The 19930-nt window shown below is 40.1% G+C and overlaps 1 protein-coding gene across 2 annotated transcripts in view; it reads right to left on the bottom strand.

Annotated features, from left to right (window-relative positions):
- The window catches only part of LOC111145101 (zinc finger AN1-type containing 4), an 83706-nt gene extending 66498 nt beyond the window's left edge, over positions 1-17208 (bottom strand). Inside the window, exons 1-2 of one of the 2 annotated variants that reach the window (XM_022499741.1) lie at positions 17119-17208; positions 8757-9057 (exon numbers count right to left, since the gene is read on the bottom strand). In XM_022499741.1, the coding sequence (XP_022355449.1) occupies positions 8757-9018 (262 nt within the window). In that variant the 5' untranslated portion in view covers positions 9019-9057; positions 17119-17208. Of the gene's footprint in view, positions 1-8756; positions 9058-17118 lie in introns of those variants that run through there. The other variant, XM_022499742.1, reaches the window with a different exon arrangement.
- Positions 17209-19930: the final 2722 nt, after the last annotated feature.

Genomic DNA, 19930 nt, shown 5'->3' with positions numbered 1-19930 from the left:
ACTACTTTCAGCTCAGGTCATGGTCCCGGGATCCTGGGATAGCCCCGCGACAGGCTCCTTGCTCAGCTGGGGCCCTGCTTCTCCCCCTCCCCTCTCCCTGCTGCTCTGCCTGCTTGTGCTCTCTGTCAAATAAATAAATAAAATTTAAAAAAGAAAAGAAAAAGTTCAGAGCAGCCTCCATAATAAAGGTCTATACTCATTTTATCAGAACTTTATCTCATCTGGGGTAAGGATATTTCACTGATTCCAGACCCATCTAGCCTTCTTATTGCACCTAAGTAATAATAGGGTGGGGGGAGGGGAGATACTAACAAACACATTGAAGGTCATGGCCCAGGAACACAGGTCCAGCAGAAGAATGAGACTGAATAAGATTAGAGATGGTTTCCCTTCCCCAATACTTTACCACCACACTAACAAAGATCTAACATAATAACAGCGGTTTACAGGTAAGTTACAAGACAAATTCTTTTGAAGCAGGAGTTCTTACAGAAACCCACAGACAGCAAGGGAGACAAAACAAGGAAACTAGAGGAATCTGAAGCCTCTGGCACTTACAACTACAATAAACATTAACCAAAGCCCAACTCCTGGCTAATTTAATATAAAAGCTATTTAATTCAGTTACTATTACCTAATACATCACATCTGGCTCTCAAAAAAAAAAAAAAAAAAACAAGGCATGCTCAAAGGAAATCACAGTATGAAGAAATAAAGTAAACATTAGAACCAGACTCAGATATGACAGATTTTTGTTAAGAAATCTAATGAAAAAGTAGACAACATGAAAAAGAATACAAAAGAATTAAAACTAAATACTGGAAGTAAAAAACAATAATATATTTTAAAAGCCTTTGATGGTCCTACTTATCAGTAGACTGGATAGGTCAAGGACAGACTTAGTGAGCTTAAAGAAATGTTGATGGAAACTTTGCAAATTGAAATACTAAGAGAAAAAAATGAAAAAAAATCCTAGAATAGCCAAGAACTGTGGAAAAATTTTAAAAGGTATAACTGGAATGCTAGAAGAAAGAGAAAATAGAACAGATGAAATATTTTAAGTAATAATGACCCAGAATTTTCCAAAATTAACAAGATATACCAAAGCAGAGAACAGGAAGCTCAGAGAACACCAAACAGGATAAAAATTTTAAAGCTACACCTAGGCATGTCATACCAAATTGCAGAAAAGCAAAGGAGAGGAAAAAACTAGACAATAATTATATGGAACTTTTCATTACAAATCCTGTAAGCAAGAAGAGAGTTTTTTGGTGTTTTTTTTTTTTAAGATTTATTTATTTGAGAGAAAGAGAGAGAGACTGCACACACACACAAACAGGGGAAGCAGCAGGCAGAGGCAGAGGGAGAAGCAGGCTCTGCCGGGAACAAAGAGTAAGAAGAGAGCTTTTGATTAAAACCACAAGAGGCAGAAAAGAGTGGAAATGAAGGAACAAAGAACCAGGAGGATGAATAGAAAACAGTAACAAATACAGTAGTCATTAAGCCAACAATATAAAAAATAATTTTAAACATCAGTTGCCTAAATAAACCAATTAAAAAAGAGATCATCAGACTTGATCAAAACTGAAGACTCAACTATATATCGTCTATAAGAAATGCACTTTAAACATAAAGATATATATAGATTAAAAGCATAGGGCCGCCTGGGTGGCTCAGATAGTTAAGGGCCTGCCTTTGGCTCGGGTCATGATCCCAGGGTCCTGGGATCAAGCCCCATATCAGGCTCCCTGCTCAGTGCAGAGCCTGCTTCTTTCTCTCCCTCACCCTACAGCTCCCCCTGCTTGTGTACTCTCTCTGTGTCGAATAAATAAAATCTTTAAAAATAAATAAATAAATAGATTTAATCAAAATAAATTATAAAGCTGGAGTTGCTGTATCAATTGCAGACAAAGTAGACTTCAGTGGAAGGAAAGATCACAGATAAAGAGAGGCATTAGAATGATAAATGGGTCAATTCTCTAAAAAAAATAACAATTATTTTTTATTTATTAGAGAGAGAGAGAATGAGAGAGAAAGAGCATGACAGTGGGGAGGGTCAGAGGGGAACCATAAAGTAGGTTATGCTGAACACCCCCAACAACCCCAGAGATGTTAGTGGCTTAAAACAAAAATTCATTTCTTGCTCACGTTACATGTCCGCAGCATATCAGCAGGGGTTTTCTGTTCACTACAGTTATTCAGGACTCAGGCTGAGAGAGACTTCTACTCATAGCTCACTGACCAGAACTAATAACAGGGTCCCACCCACTCATAAGAAGGCCAGGAAAAAAACCCTTTCCCATGCACAGAAGAGAAATCTTTACAGGCAGTAGTAGTGCCAAGGACTGGAGGTGTGAGAAATCCACTGCCCGTGGCAATCATGAACCAAATGACAATAATCCCTTACATTTCTTGGCACATTTTCTCTTTCCAAATACCACTGGCTTATTTCTCATATTCTCCTAGTATGCACTCTCCTTTGCAGACCAATGTTCTAGGTAATAAGCTACAAAAATTTCGCCTTCTCTGAAAAACTAAGAGAGCTAAATTACATCTCCTCCCAAGGACATAGTTCTCATATCCATGGGTACATACTGCACACTCTCTACAGAGTAACCATTCTCCCCTGATAAAGAACACGGATGCTCTGCTAAATGTTTTACATTTATTAACTAGGAATCCTAAGAACAACTTTTTGTGACTGGTACTATTATTATTCCTATTTTGAATTAGCACAGCTAAGGTAATTAGAGGTTAAGTAATCGGCTCAGCTAGAAATATGAAATCAGGCAGTCTGGCTCCTATGCTCCTGTCCCTTCAAGCACCACTGAAAGTTCCCTTGCAGATTCTGCTTCCTTCCTGCTACATCCCTGTCATTCCTAACCAGCACATTCTTGGGTAGAAAGAGAAAGACCACGGGTCCTTGGGTGGTGCAGTCAGTTAAGCACCCGACTCGTGATTTTGGCTCAGGTCATGATCTCAGGGTTGTGAAATCAAGCCCTGCACCTGCCTCTGTGCTGGGTGTGGGGCCTGCTTAGGATTCTTTCTCTCCCTCTGCCTCTCTACCACCCTGCACACTCAAGCTCTCTAGAAAAAAAATTAAAAAAAAAAAAAAAGGAAAAGGAAAAAGAAAGAAAAGAAATAGACCACCCAGAAAAAAATCAAAATTCATTTTTTTCATGAAAGATGCCTTCTTGAAGCCTCCTGAAGAACAGAATGATTATCAGTGCCCATGGGCTGCAGGAAGTTACAAGAAAGTATGGAGAACAGGAGAAAAGAAACACATGAGGAATATAAGGATCAGGAAGGGGAAAAGGAATTAAAATCTACTGACAGCTTATGGTAGGTGTGATGGACTGAACTATGTCCTTACCCTCAATTTTTATCTTGAAGCCCAAACTCCAGTGTGATGGTATTTAGAGTCATGATCTCTGGGAGATAATTAGGCTTAAATGAGGTTATTAGAATAAGGCCCTCATGGGGGGATCAGTGCCCTTAAAAGAGATGTCAGAGAGCATGTGTGCTCTCTCTCCTGCTGCGATATGAGGACACAGCAAGAAAAAGGCAGTTTGTAAGTCAGAAAGAAAGCCCTTAGTAGAATCTGATCATGCTAGTACCCTGATCTCAGACTTTCAAGCTCCAGAACTCTAAGACAATAAATGCCTGTTGTTTAAGCTACCTACTCTATGGTATTTTGTTATGACAGCAAGATTTGTATTTACTATTTTATATTACCTCATTTAATGTCCCAGTAACTATTTGCTTTATAAACATCTATATTAAGATTCAACTGTCCAAGAACAAATCAACAAAAGTAGGAGATGGTTCTTTGAAAGAATTAATAAGATTGATAAACCTTTGGCCAGACTTATCAAAAAGAAGAGAAAGGACCCAAATAAGTAAAATCATAAATGAAAGAGGAGAGATCACAACCAACACCAAAAAAATACAAACAATCCTAAGAACCTATGAGCAACTATATGCCAGCAAATTTGACAATCTGGAAGAAATGGATGCATTCCTAGAGACATATAAACTACCACAACTGAACCTGGATGAAATAGAAAACTTGAACAGACCCATAGCCAGTAAGAAGATTGAAGTAGTCATCAAAAATCTCCCAAGAAACAAGAGCGCAGGGCCAGACGGCTTCCCAGGGGAATTCTACCAAACATTTAAAGAATAATTAATTTCTATTCTCCTGAAACTATTCCAAAAAATAGAAATGGAAGGAAAACTTCCAAACTCATTTTATGAGGCCAGTTCACCTTGATCCCAAAACCAGACAAGGATCCCATCAAAAAAGAGAATTACAGACCAATATCCTTGATGAACACAGATGGAAAAATTCTCACCAAAATACCAGCCAATAGGATCCAACAGTACGTTAAAAGGATTATTCACCATGACCAAGTGGGATTTATTCCAGGGCTGCAAGGTTGATTCAACATCCGCCAATCAATCAATGTGATACAATACATTAATAACAGAAAGAACAAGAACCATATGATACTCTCAATAGATGCTGAAAAAGCATTTGACAAAGTACAGCATCCCTTCCTGATCAAAACTCTTCAAAGTGTAGAGATAGAGGGGACATACCTCAATATTATCAAAGCCATCTATGAAAAACCCACCACGAATATCATTCTCAATAGAGAAATCTGAGAGCTTTTCTGCTAAGGTCAGGAACACGGCAGGAACGTCCATTATCACCACTGCTAGTCAACATAGTACTAGAAGTCCTAGCCTCAGCAATCAGACAACAAAAAGAAATTAAAGGCATCCAAATTGACAAAGAAGTCAAACTATCACTCTTTGCAGATGATATGATCCTTTAGGTGGAAAACCCAAAAGACTCCACTCCAAAACTGCTAAAACTTGTACAGGAATTCAGTAAAGTGTCAGGATATAAAATCAATGCACAGAGATCAGTTGCATTTCTTTATACCAACAATAAGACAGAAGAAGGAGAAATTAAGGAGTCAATCCCATTTACAATTGCATCCAAAACCATAAGATACCTAGGAATAAACCTAACCAAAGAGGCAAAGAATCTATACTCAGAAAACTATAAAGTACTCATGAAAGAAACTGAGGAAGACACAAAGAAATGGAAAAATGTTCCATGCTCATAGATTGGAAGAACAAATATTGTGAAAATGTCTATGCTACTTAAAGCAATCTACACCTTTAATGTAATCCCTATCAAAATCCCATCCATTTTTTTTCAAAGAAATGGAACAAATAATCCTAAAATTTATATGGAACCAGAAAAGACCTCAAATAGCCAAAGGAATATTGAAAAAGAAAGCCAAAGTTGGTGGCATCACAATTCTGGACTTCAAGCTCTATTACAAAGCTGTCATCATCAAGACAGTATGGTACTGGCACAAAAACAGACACATAGATCAATGAAACAGAACAGAGAGCCCAGAAATAGACCCTCAACTCTATGGTCAACAAATCTTCGACAAAGCAGGAAAGAATGTCCAATGGAAAAAAGACAGCCTCTTCAATAAATGGTGTTGGGAAAATTGGGACAGCCACATGCATAAAAATGAAATTGGACCATTTCCTTACACCACACACGGAAATAGACTCAAAATGGATGAAGGACCTCAATGTGAGAAAGGAATCCATCAAAATCTTTAAGGAAAACACAGGCAGCAACCTCTTTGACCTCAGCCGCAGCAACTTCTTCCTAGAAACATTGCCAAAGGCAAGGGAAGCAAGGGCAAAAATGAACTATTGGGATTTTATCAAGATCAAAAGCTTTTGCACAGCAAAGGAAACAGTTAACAAAACCAAAAGACAACTGACAGAATGGGAGAAGATATTTGCAAACGACATATCAGATAAAGGGCTAGTGTCCAAAATCTATAAATATAAAGGGCTTAGCAAACTCAACACCCAAAGAACAAATAATCCAATCAAGAAATGGGCAGAGGACATGAACAGACATTTCTGCAAAGAAGACATCCAGATGGCCAACAGACACATGAAAAAATGCTCCACATCACTCGGCATCAGGGAAATACAAATCAAAACCACAGTGAGATACCACCTCACGCCAGTCAGAATGTCTAAAATTAACAAGTCAGGAAATGACAGATGCTGGCGAGGATGCGGAGAAAGGGGAACCCTCCTACACTGTTGGTGGGAATGCAAGCTGGTGCAACCACTCTGGAAAACAGCATGGAGGTTCCTCAAAAAGTTGAAAATAGAGCTACCCTATGACCCAGCAATTGCACTACTGGGTATTTACCCTAAAGATACAAATGTAGTGATCCGAAGGGGCACGTGTACCCAAATGTTTATAGCAGCAATGTCCACAACAGCCATACTATGGAAAGAAGCTAGATGTCCATCAACAGATGAATGGATAAAGAAGATGTGGTATATATATATATATATATATATATATATATGCAATGGAATACTATGCAGCCATCAAAAGAAATGAAATCTTGCCATTTGCGACAATGTGGATGGAACTAGAGGGTATTATGCTTAGTGAAATAAGTCAATCAGAGAAAGACAACTATCATATGATCTCCCTGATATGAGGAAGTGGAGATGCAACGTGGAGGGTTTGGGGGTAGGAAAAGAATAAATGAAACAAGATGGGATCAGGAGGGAGACAAACCATAAGAGACTCTTAATCTCACAAAACAAACTGAGGGTTGCTGTGGGGAGGGGAGTCGGGAGAGGGTGGCGGGGTTATGGACACTGGGGAGGGTATGTGCTATGGTGAGTGCTGTGAAGTGTGTAAACCTGGTGATTCACATGTTTATAAAAACACATATTATATGTGTTTTTATAAACACATATAATGAATTATATGTTTATAAAAAAATTAAAAAATTAAAAAAAAAAGATTCAACTTTCCAGTAACTACAAAGCCACTGCTTCTACACTGACGAAGGCTACTCCTACAGAGGACAGGAAGTCCACATCTTGGCTTTGAAACCAACTCTATCAGCAATTAAACATTTCCCTTAGATGAGGCCCCAGTCTTCTGTTAACTCAAATTTACTAGACACTAAGATACGTAAGCAAGGGGTGCCTGGGTGGTTCAGTCAGTTAAGCGTCTGCCTTTGGCTCAGGGCATGATCCCAGGGCCCTGAGACTGAACCCCATGTCAGGCTCTTGGCTCACCGGGGAGTCTGCTTCTCCCTCTCCCTCTCTCTCTGCCTGCTGCTTGCCTTGCTTGCCTTGCACACACGCTCTCTCTGTCAAATAAATAAATAAATAAATATTAAAAAGCGGGGGGGCGCTGCCAGGTGGCTCGGTCATTAGGTGTCTTCCTTCGGCTCAGGTCATGATCCCAAGGTCCTGGGATCAAGCCCCACATCGGGCTCCCTGCTCAGCGGGAACCCTGCTTCTCCCTCTCCCATTCCCCCTGCTATGTTCCCTCTTTTGCTCTCTCTGTCAAATAAATAAGTAAAATCTTTTAAAAATAAATTAAAATAAATTTTAAAATTAAAAAAAAAGATACCTAAGCAAGATACTCTCTAAAATGCTTTTGTTGCATGACGATTATCCAAAATCCATGAAAGGGGGGAAATACAGAGATTTAGAACACAAGAGGGTTTTATCTTCCTGCTGCTAAAAAGATATCACTATGCCATCATATTAATAATGAAGCAGAACAATGCCAAAATAACCTATGCTCACTCCATGTCTCAGCAAATCACTTGAGGGAAAAGATGTTTCATGCGCCATTACTCTATGTACTAATGTGGTCACCAGACTCAGCTGGCCACTAACTTAATAGAAGTTAGTACAGAACAGCAAATATTTAGAAGCTTAGCCACCAGGATCCTTGACTTTACAAAAATAAAAGATTCCAACCCTAATCATCCTACAATTCAGAACTTAAACTGGCCAGGGGGCAATGCTAGTTATTACTTCTAAATTACAGCAAGACCCATTTACTGTTACAGAGACAATTTAATTTTCAAGTACATGCTGGGTTCTAACAACTACAATGGCAAATACCACTTATTTCAGAAATCCACAAAGTACAAAGAAAAAGACTCTAATTTTAACACAAAGTAATTTATGACACCTGTCACAAACATGTAAACCACAGAGACACTGCACAATATTCAGCATCCCTGCTATACTGAGGAAACTTCAAATATATGTAAATGTAAACCAAAAGTCTTAGAAAACCTCCACTCTAAAAGAAGAAAAGTGCTCGCTTTGGCAGCACATATACTAAAATTGGAACGATACAGAGAAGATTAGCATAGCTCCATGTGCTAGGATGACATGCAAATTCGTGAAGCATTCCGTATTTTAAATAAATACATAAATAATAAAAGTAAAAAAAGAAAGGTATTTGCAAGGTAGTATAAATAGGTAAAGAAGGTCACATAAAGGGAGCTCAATTATGATTTTCCACCGAAAGTAACTGTAAGGTACTTATGGCAGATTTTGCATGTCATGATAACCTGTTGAAAAATTATTTTAAAATATTATTTCACAAACTATTACCACGATGCCAGGGATTTCCTTCAAAAGAATCTGATAGAAGTGGAAGGGAGTGGGAAGAATGTAAAACATGATAGTTCATGAATCGATAACTGTTGAAACTGAGTAAGGGTTATATGGGGTACATTATCTTATTTTTCTTAATTCCATATAGGTTTGACATTTTATCCATAAGAAAAGTTAGAATTATTATACATTCTTGATGAACAAATTTAATCCTAAATTTTACCCTAAAAGCAAAGAGAAACTAGTACCTTCCAACCTTTGAATTTTTGCTTTCACAGAAATAACAGCTTCAAAGGGTGAAACTCTCAGCTCAAAACATGTTCCAGTCAATGTTTCAATGAAGAGCTCCATGGTATCATAGAAAGGAAGTTTGTAGTAAAATGGTCCCACGTTATCTTCATTGAAGAATGGAGGATCTTTTCTGTTATCCATTACTTTGAGTTTTCTAATTCCTCTGGAATATGTTGTAGGCAACCGTATTCCAGTTCTAGCCAAATCAGCTTTAAACATTGGTAATATATATTGTTGTTCATGTTTTGAATTTTGTACCTAAAAAAAAAAACAGAATATTTTTTTAACGAGACTATCTCGAAGTCTCATTCTGCCATAATGATTTTCTGAACAAGGGCGCCTGGGTGGCTCAGTGGCTTAAGCCTCTGCCTTCAGCTCAGGTCATGATCCCACAGTCCTGGGATCAAGCTCCCTGTTGGGTTTTCTGCTCAGTGGGGAGCCTGTTTCCTGCTCTCTCTGCCTACTTGTGATCTCTCTAGCTCTGTCAAATAAATAAATAAAATCTAAAAAAATAAAAAAGACTTTCTGAATAACTCTGGAACATATCAATATGCCAGACAGCCCCAGAACTCTTTTTATTTTTATTTATTTATTTATTTATTTATTTAGTTTTTTATTCGACAGAGAGAGAAATCACAAGTAGGCAGAGAGGCAGGCAGAGAGAGACAGGGGAGGAAGCAGGCTCCCTGCGGAGCAGAGAGCCCGACGCGGGGCTCGATCCCAGGACCCTGGGATCATGACCTGAGCCGAAGGCAGAGGTTTTAACCCACTGAGCCACCCAGGAGCCCCACCAGAACTCTTAGTACTTAATTTATCTAATCCTCTATCTTTCAAGTTTGTCTCCAAAACCACTCTCCCAGTCAGACTGTAAGATTACTGAAAACAGGTATATTTACAATAATTTCCTGTATCTTACTAAAGCTCAGCACATTTACTTGCAGTACATATTCAACAAATATATTTTTGTTGTTAATGACATTTAAAACAACGAACTCAACACAGAGATACATATTTGCAAGATTTGGGGAATTTTATGCATATCCTATACTAAACCATATAAATTATGTTTTCTAACCCATACAAAATATAATTTTATAACCAATGTATATCTAAATCACTCTGAATAAAAGAAGAGCAACCAATTTAATAGATTCCTTAAAAAACAGGACTCATTAAATAATCAATAAGCATTCTAGAAGTTATCTATCAGTACAGCACTGAAATGATATCAATATTGGTAACAGATATTAGACATAATCTCTGCACACAAACATGCAATGACTAATGAACAAGAGAGGCAAACACACCAAACAGAAGTCCTAAGAAGTGTATAATTAAGACAATAGGAACAATCAAATTGATAAATTGCTATTTATCAGTGAAAACTTTGTAAAGGGAATGTCTTGAACTTAAACTAGGACAGGTAATAGACATCTTCTTGGAGGGGTAGGTAGCTTTACTGGTCAATTATGAGTTTTACTGAAACCTTACTGAAGTTTATGATAACTTTACTGAAATATAATTTACATACCATAAATTTCATCTACTTAAAAAATCTAAAATTGACTGGTTTTCATTACTTTCACAGGATTGTACAACCATCACAATCATCTTAAGAACATTTTTATCACCCCAAAGAGGAACCCCATACACTTTAAATATCTCTCAAATCCTCCTTTTCCCTCTCAGCCCTAGGTACCCCTTAGTCAACTTTCTGTCATTTTGCCTATTCTGGTAATTTCACATAGTCATACAATATGTAATCTTTTGTGAATGGCTTCTTTCACTTAGTATAACATTTCAAAGTTCATCCATGATTCTAAGGTGCATCCGTATTTCATTCTTATTGCTAAATAATAATCCATTGTATGGATATACCACTTCTTGTTTATGGAGTTGCCAATTGATGGATGTGTTGGGTTGTCTCCAGTTTGGGGTTATTATGAATAATGCTATGAGAACATCTGATTATAGGTTTTTGTGTGGACATGTGTTTTCCTTTCTCTTCCATATATACCTAGGATTGGAATTACTGGGTTAGGTGGTAACTCCACATTTAGCAATCTGTTACTACCAAGTGTATTCCATCTTACCTTCCCACCAACATTGAAAGAGGGTGCTGAGTTCTCCACATCCTTGCCAATACTTTTTATTTCCTTTTTGATTAAAGCCAACCTAGAGAGTGTGAAGTAGTATTTTAATGTGGTTGTAAATTTTCTTTTTCTAAAGACTAATGATGTTGAGCAACTGGCTATTTGTGTATCTTCTTTACAGAAATATCAATTCAGAAAAATATACTCATATCCTTTGTCTATTTTTACTTCAGTTGTCTTATTACTGAGTTGTAAAAGGGATTTTTAATGTTTTTTTAGATACAAGCCTCTGAAAGATATAGGATTCTCAAATATTTTCTCCAGTGTTACGGACTGCCTTTTAACTTTCTTGATGGTGTTCTTCAAAGTAAAAAAGTGTATTTTAATGATCTCCAATTTGGATTTAATGATCAACAATTTTCTTTTGTTGCTTGTACTTTCAGAAACACATTTTATTTTATTTTTTTTTTTTTAAAGATTTTATTTATTTATTTGACAAACAGAAATCACAAGTAGGCAGAGAGGCAGAGAGAGAGAGAGGAAGGGAAGCAGGCTCCCTGCTGAGCAGAAATCCCGATGCGGGGCTCGATCCCAGGACCCTGGGATCATGACCTGGTCCGAATCATGACCTGGTTCCCATATTACTTTAACCCACTGAGCCACCCAGGGGCCCCCAGAAACACATTTTAAATGCTTGACCTAATCCAAAGTAATAAAGATTTATTCGCACATAGTTTTCTAAGAATTGTATAGTTTTAGCCTTATATGTAGGTCTATCCATTTTGAATTTATTTTGTGGATGGTGTGAAAGCAGGGTCCAGCTTTATACTTTTCCAAGTAAAAAACAATTGTCCAAGCAGCATTTGTTGGAAAAACTATTCTATTTCCTTTGAATTGTCTTGGCACCCTTGTCAAAAACCAACCAACCATATGGGGCACCTGGGTGGCTCAGTGGATTAAGCCGCTGCCTTTGGCTCAGGTCATGATCTCAGGGTCTTGGGATCGAGTCCCACATCGGGCTCTCTGCTCAGCAGGGTGCCTGTTTCCCCCTCTCTCTCTCTCTCTCTCTCTGCCTGCCTCTCCATCTACTTGTGATCTCTCTCTGTCAAATAAATAAATAAAATCTTTAAAAAAAAAAAAAACCAACCAACCATAAATATGAGGGTTTAATTCCAATCCCTTAATTCCATTGATCTACATGTCTATCCTTGTAACAGTACCACAATGTCTTTTTACCATTTATTTTTCTCTTTCATGATTCTTGAGTTATTCTGGGTCCTTTGAATTTCCACATGAGTTTTAGGATCAGATTGTCTCTTTTGCAAAAACACCAGTTGGGCTTTTGAACAAGGATTGTGTTGAGTATTCAGATTAATTTGGAGAAAATTACCATCTTGACAATATTGTCTTATAATCCATGAACATGCAACGCCATTAGTTTATTTATAACTTCTTAATGGTGCCTGAGTGGCTCAATCCGTTAAGCGTCTGCCTTCGGCTAGGGTTATGATCCCGGAGTCCTGGGATCAGGCCCCACATCACGCTCCCTGCTCAGCGGGGAGTCTGTTTCTCCCCTGCTGCTGCTCCCCGTGCTTGTGCTCTCTCTCTCTCTTTCTATATCAAATAAATAAAATCTTTTAAAAAAAAAACTTCATAAATTGCTTTCAACAATGTTTTATAGTTTTTAGAGTACAAGTTTTGTTTTAAAAACAGTATTCTTAAGAATATTCTTTTTGATACTGCTATAAATGAAATTATTGTGTCCTATTCAATTTGTTCATTGCTAGTGTAGAGAAATACAATTAATTTTAATATATTGATCTTGTACACTGCAATCCTGCAATTCATCCGTTAGTTCTAGTAGTTTTTCAGTGGATTCTTTAGGATTTTCTTCATCAAAGATCATGTCATCTGCAAATGGAGATTTTTACTTCTTCATCTCCAATCTCCAATCTTCAACATTCCAGTAAGATGCTCTTTATTTCCTTTTCTTATTTAATTACCCTGCCTAAATCTCCAACACAAGGTTGAGTACTGGTGGTGGGAGCCGACATTCTTCTCTTATTCCTGACTATAGGGGAAAAGCATTCAGTCTTTCACCACAAGGTACTGATTTGGACTATGGGGTTTTCCACACATAATCTGTATCACAATGAGGGTGTTCCTTTCTACTCCTACTTTAAGGGTCTTTTTTTTTTTTTTTTTTTTTTGGTAAATCAGAAAGGTATTAGATTTTGTCAGATGCTTTTCTGTCCAGTGTCTATTGGGATGATCATGTGGTTTTTGTCTCTTACTCTATGAATACGGTGTTTAAAAGAACACTGATGGTGGGGCGCCTGGGTGGCTCAGTTAGTTAAGCATCTGACTCTTTATTTCAGCTTAGGTCTTGATCTCAGCATCATGAGACCAAGCCTTGTACTGGGCTCCCCACTCAGCAGGGAGTCTACTTGACACTCTCCCTCTCCTCTCTCTCTGCCCCTCCCCACTCCTGTGTGCTTTCTCTCTAAATAAATAGATTTTTTTAAAAAGCCCACTGATCTTGTTTTCTTCATATATCTTTGTCTGGTTTTGGTATCGAGGTAATATGGGTCTCACAGAATACACTGGGAACAAAATTTACAGAGTTCCCATATTACTCCCTGCCCCCACACATGTACAATCTTCCCCTCTGTCAACATCCTACACCAGAACAGTGTGTTTGTTACAACTAAAGAAACTGCAGTGATATCCCATTATCACCCAACACCCATAATTTATAGTTTAATCTTGGTGTTTTATATTTTACTGGTTTTCACAAACATATACTGACATGTACCCACCATTACACTATCACACAGAATAGTCCCCCTGCCCTAAAAATCCTTTGTGGTTCACCTATTCATCCCACCTGCCTTCCCAAATCCTTGGCAATCACTGATATTTTACCATCCTCATAGTTTTGCCTTTTCCAGAATATCATGTAGTTGCAATCATACAGTATGTAGCCTTTTCAGATTGTCGTCCTTCATTTACTAATACGCATTTAAGTTTCTTCCATGTCTTTTCAAGGACTGACAGCTCATTTCTTTTTGACACTGAATAATATTCTATTGTTTAAATGTCCCACAATTTATCCATTCACCTACTGAAGGACATATCTTGCTTGCTTCCAAGTTTGGGCAATTATGAATATAACTGCCATAAACATCTGCGTATAGGTTTTTGTGTGGACATGTTTTTAGCACCCCTGGGTAAACGCCAATGAGTGTGACTCCTGGATCTTACAACGTGTTTAGTTTTATAACAAACTGCCAAAGTGTCTCCTAAGTGGCTGTACCATTTTGCATTTACACCAGCAATGAGTAAGAGTTCTTATTGTTCCACATCCTTATCAGCATTTGATGTTGTCGGTATTCTAGATTTTGGCCATTCTAGTAGGGATGTAGTGGTAACTCAGAGTTTTAGTTGGCATTTGCCTAACAACATATGGTATGGAGCATACCTATCTTATTAAAAGGTAGAACTAATCATGTATTTCTTAGCTCCAGGCCCTATGATGGCTTCCACAGAATAGAATACCTGTAGAATAAAATCACGGAATTAAATTCACTGCCTAGAGAATAAAATTCAGGCTCCTGAGAAATGCCCTGAGGTCATGCATCTCACCTTCCAGCCTCATTTTATTTAGACACATACATCATCTCACCCTGCAACACCTCTGGTACATCTGTCTTCTAATGGTTTGTGCCTGCAGCTTCAGAATACATCAGCTCTATCTTGTTTCTCCTGCTTGACTCTACCCACTGCCATCCCCACACCTGGCTACCTGACAAGCACCTAATCATCTTTCCAGACGCAGCTCAAACAGCAACTATTCCACAAAGCCTTTTATGTGGCTCTCCTTCGTCCCCTGACCTCCTCCAACATATATTGCACCCATTACAATCCATTTCATTGTTTACATGACTTTCTTATTCTCCTAAATAAACTGTAAGCTACTTAAGAGGGAAACCACAACTGATTTTCTGCCCTATCACCCACCACAGTGTTTTGTGTATACTAGTACTCATTAAAGGTTTGTTCAATAAAACAGTAAATAAATATTCACTCCTTCAATTGATCCTTGGAACAAACCTGTGATAAATATATATGGTATTACCCTTGTCCCAGAGATGAAGAAATATCTGGTCATGCTCTAAAAGTCTGTTTATAGGAATATTGCTTTCCCATGAGAATTATGTTATGATTCACTCCAAAGTTCTTTGCAAAGTTTGTCTAATTTATAACATACATGCACATACATGGATTTCTGCTACAGTGTGAATTATTGTAATATCATCTGGAAGTAGGATTAATTAGGCAAACTGAACGGCAGAATAAAGACTGCTAATGGTCCTACAGAGAAGGCACTTCAGGAAGAAAAGTTGTTGCTGGCACCACAGCTGCTTTGAGTGCTATAATACTAGTTATCAAAACAATGAGTAAGTAAATAAAACAATACAAAGTACTACGCTAATAATACTGCTGGTGATAGTGGTAAAAGGTCATTACTCTTAAATATAAGCCAAATAAATGGCTGTTTTGCTCAGGTTTTGTTTTTTATACCTTTAAAAGATTGAAATGGCTACAATAAAATGAATTTTTATGAAGCTAATCCCTAACCTCTTTTTCCCCCTCACTGAAACAACTGCTTTTATAATATGACTTTGGGTAACGTGTGGAATTCTTAAAAGCATACTTATCATGCTCCATCAAATAAGAATGTACTAAAGAATTATCAGTGTCTGTTTCCCCACAGCCAATGGCAATCCCACCTACACAGCGGCAGCTCTGGCAATGTAAGTCAGGGATGGGATCCGTAAGCTGAAATAAAGGCAGGGGTTACCAGTGCCTGCCCAAGGAATGTAGAGACAGAAGACAGAAGGACCATTTCCTTCACTACAGTACTCTTCCACAACAATACCTGGAATACGATAAACATGTGGAGATGGGAGAGGGAACAGATTTGGAAGTTCTTCACCCATAAGGAGAATGGATAAAGTAACTACGGGCCAAAAGAAAAACTGCAACAGCGGGCATCGCTAAATTGCACTGGAACACCCACCAAAAGTTTGGCACCGAGAATCAATGAAGTAATCTCCAAATCCAGAAAGGAGCAAGGCTGGTAACCAAATTCAAAACTGAAATGTATGCCTCTAAAAAATAATTACACTTCTCCTCGGTAGAAAACACAGTGAGAGAAGACAAAATGAGGCTGTGAAATCTGGTAAACCAGACTGGAGGACTAGATGATGGCAGAGAAGCAAATTAAAGTTCCAGCCAGCCAAAGACCTAGTCAGTATTAAAACCCGGGCCCAATGACAGCTTCTTAACGTGGTGTGTGGTCATTCTCCACAAAGTACATTATGGAACCCTATATAATGCTAGAAAACGAGGGCAATGAAGACTCAAAGACAGGATGGGAAATGTTGCATGAATATTAACAGCTAAATTATACAAAAGCAAGAGCAAAGAAAGAGGCAGTTAGAGAAAAGATATACCTCCAGAATTTTTACCAATAATTTACAAAAACCTACTTAGCTATTAAGAGGAATGGCATCAAAAAACATTCCTAGGGCGTCTGGGTGGCTCAGTGTTAAGCCTCTGCCTTGGGCTCAGGTCATGATCTCAGGGTCCTTGGATCGAGCCTCCGCATCTGGCTCCCTGCTCAGCGGGGAGCCTGCTCCCTCCCACCCCCCACCCCACGCCTGCCTCTCTGCCTACTTGTGATCTGTCGAATAAATAAATAAAATCTTTTTAAAAATGTGATCTAAAAAATTCCTAAATCAATTCCCCCAAAACATTACTTTCTTCTGCAAGAGTTCTAAAAATACACAAAGAGGAGAGAGAAATTAAAGACAGGTAAGGCAATAAGAGCGCTAAGTAATTGCACTAGAAATCGACTTTATCCTGTTGTAAAGAATATCAGCCACACAGGGCAGTTATCTTTCAAACTTTTCCCCCAATATGAACAGACCCAGAATGTTATGCAACCATTAAAAAACACTGCCTTTTAATGAAGTTTTTACTAATTAAGTGAAAACATTCCAGTTTTAAACACAAGCTACATCAGTCTGCCCACCACTTCGTGCATATGTACCCTAAACTTTTGCCTAGCCTCAATCTTCTAGCGGGTCTGGGAAAACCCTTGAAGCCAAGTCCTTCTACCCGAGCCTACAATGTACACGCTCGAAGCCCGCCGGGTCACCTGCGCTGTCCGTGCTCCTCCGGGATAGACTCCGGCTACCCACACGCTCGGGCCCGATCTGGAGCGCAGTTCTCAGGCTCCGCGTCAGAATCGGCTACTGGCAGATCAGCACCCGTCGGACCCAGCGGGGCGGTCCGGCGGAAAGTGCAGGCGGCGTCCTCGAGGAAGGCGTCGCGCCGCGCCGGTCTTAGGGCTGCCGCGGCCGAGGGGGCGGGGCCTCCCTGCCCCGCGCCTAGCGGCCGGCGCTCCTCTCCCGCCCGTGGAGTACGGCGGCGGCAGCGCGGCCCGGTGCAGCGGCCCGCAGCCCCGGGCGCCCTCCCGGCTGTCTCGTTCACTCGTTCGCCTGCCCGCAGGCCTAGAGAGAGGCGCGGCCCCGCGAGCAACGCCACCGCAGGCACGGACGAGCAACACTCGGCAGCCGCCGCGCCCCGCCCCTTTGTGACACCGCGTACCAATCGCTCGCCAGCGCTCGCGTCGCCCTCCAATCAGCGAGGGTGCGGGCGGGGGCGGAGGCGGGGCCTGGCCGCCCGACGCCGGCGGTTGCTCTGGAGCCCGAGCTTCCTTTGCGTTCGGTATTGGGTGTCGGTTAGAGGAGGCCCGGATGTTGGCCTTTCATTACCAGCAGTAGGCACCAGCCTGGGACCGAATTGGTTGGGTTGGAGACCCGCCGCATGGTCTGCTGGAAGCGGCGGGAGTGGCCTCTGGCCGGACGATGGTGTGGACTGCACCTTACCAGAGGCCACCCAAGGTTGCTCTTAGAGGCGCCTCAAGGGCTGGGGTGACGAGGGTAACGAGCAGCCGGCCTCCAGTGGGTCCCTTCCAGAACCCGTGCATTCCTAGTGCTTTCAGGGCCGTCCTGCCTTTAACAGATATCCCCTTCCAGTGCTTCACTGTTTCCTAACGTTAAGGCTTCAACGGTCTCGTCTGAAAGGGGGCCACTATACCAAGTTGAAAACAAGGGCAAAAGCAAATTACCTCTCTTGGTCTCTATTTATGCCTCATCCGATTTACCATCTGAGAGATGTAGGTCAGGTAGTAGAGTGGGCACCTTGGGTTGTTGAATCTCAGAGTTGGGTAAACCCAGCTACACTTTTTTCCCACTCTAATTCCCAAGGTGCTGAACTCAAGTGTTTACGATAACAATATAAACCCTCCAACCTGAAATGGGGCCCCACTCCTTTTCCTCTCCATTCCCCACACATGTTCTAAATGCAACCTTTACAGATTTTCCAACCAAAAAGGCCTACTTCACTAGGTGGATTACCAAAATGACAATGAACAGTAATCCCCCTCCCAATCTAGCTTCATCATCCTCTCTTGAGTCAGAGGAATGTATCTAAAATGAACCCCAGCATCTAATCTATCCTTTCTCACAACTCCTCTGAGACCCCACCCACCAATTAACCTCCACAATCCAACACTGAGCATACACTGGGGTTTATGATGAGACACAACTTCAGGCTCTCGACCCTGATTCCTTCTTAAACTCCAATACTGAATTGACTGGAGCTTCTTAAGGACAGAGATATTATCATCTTTGTATACAGATTCTAAAATAGTACCTGTGATGGAGGGAATCATACTGAATCAAAAATTTGGTCTTTCAACCTGCCTCCTCACTTCAGTCAGGGAGAACTAAGATCACAGGCGTTGTGGAATCAGACAGATGGGTCTGTAGCCTTGGGTTCCAACACAGAAGTTCTGTTATGTTAGCCAAATCATTCTTTCTCATCATCATCATCATCATTTACTGTTTTTAAAATGCTGTGTGGCCAACAAAGGTCATTGCATATTCTCCCATCACAATCCTACAAAGTTGGTACTGAACACTTGACAAAGTTGACAAAGGAGACAGAAGCTAAGAAAGGTAAAATACTTCGCCTACTCTCAAACACCTCTAGAACCAGATTCTCACTACAAAAAGCCAAACTTTTTCCACAATTGTACTCTGCTTCCAGATTTTATCCTCATCTGTAAAATGAGGACACTACCTATCTGGACTTAGGGAGACTGGATAAAAGACCACTGAAAGTGCTGACCATAGGACCAATAAGTATAAATTCCCTCCCCCTTTCAAACCTCTCAAAGTAGCAATTTGCATTTGTTCTAACTCTAATTTCTCATGAATTCCCTGGAATCCGTTCTAATGATGAATCAGTAGAGCTATCATTCCCAAAAGAAAACAACATGTTTAACAATGCCTACTGAGGGGCCCCTGGGTGGCTCAGTGGGTTAAAGCCTCTGCCTTCGGCTCAGGTCATGATCCCAGGGTCCTGGGATCGAGCCCCGAATCAGGCTCTCTGCCCAGGAGGGAGCCTGCTTCCTCCTCTCTCTTTGCCTGCCTCTCTGCCTACTTGTGATCTCTGTCTGTCAGATAAATAAAATCTTTAGAAAAAAAAAATGCCTACTGAGTCAGACACAGGGGCAGGTAACTATATACACAAGTAACCTAAGAAACAAAAGGTATATGCACCCTCTTTTGCCTCAAGTCACTCTCAGAGCAGAGCACCACAAACAGCTTATCTGTGAGAGCTGTACAAAATCTCTGACTCAGGCTCAGCAATTCCAAGTTCAATCTTAAAAAGTGCCGAAGGGGGGCGCCTGGGTTGCTCAGTGGGTTAAGCCTCTGCCTTTGGTTCAGGTCATGATCTCAGAGTCCTGGGATCAAGCCCCGCATCAGGTTCTCTGCTCAACAGGGAGCCTGCTTCCCCGCTCTACCTCTCTGCCTGCCTCTCTGCCTACTTGTGATTTCTCTCCTTCTGTCAAATAAATAAATAATTTTTTTTTTTTTTTAAGTGCCAAAGGAAGAAGT

The sequence above is a fragment of the Enhydra lutris genome, unplaced genomic scaffold (assembly GCF_002288905.1).
Source record: "Enhydra lutris kenyoni isolate GAN:26980312 unplaced genomic scaffold, ASM228890v2 scaffoldscaffold12, whole genome shotgun sequence".
Classification (NCBI taxonomy): Eukaryota; Metazoa; Chordata; class Mammalia; order Carnivora; family Mustelidae; genus Enhydra; species Enhydra lutris.
This window is presented reverse-complemented; position numbering and strand designations above follow the sequence as displayed.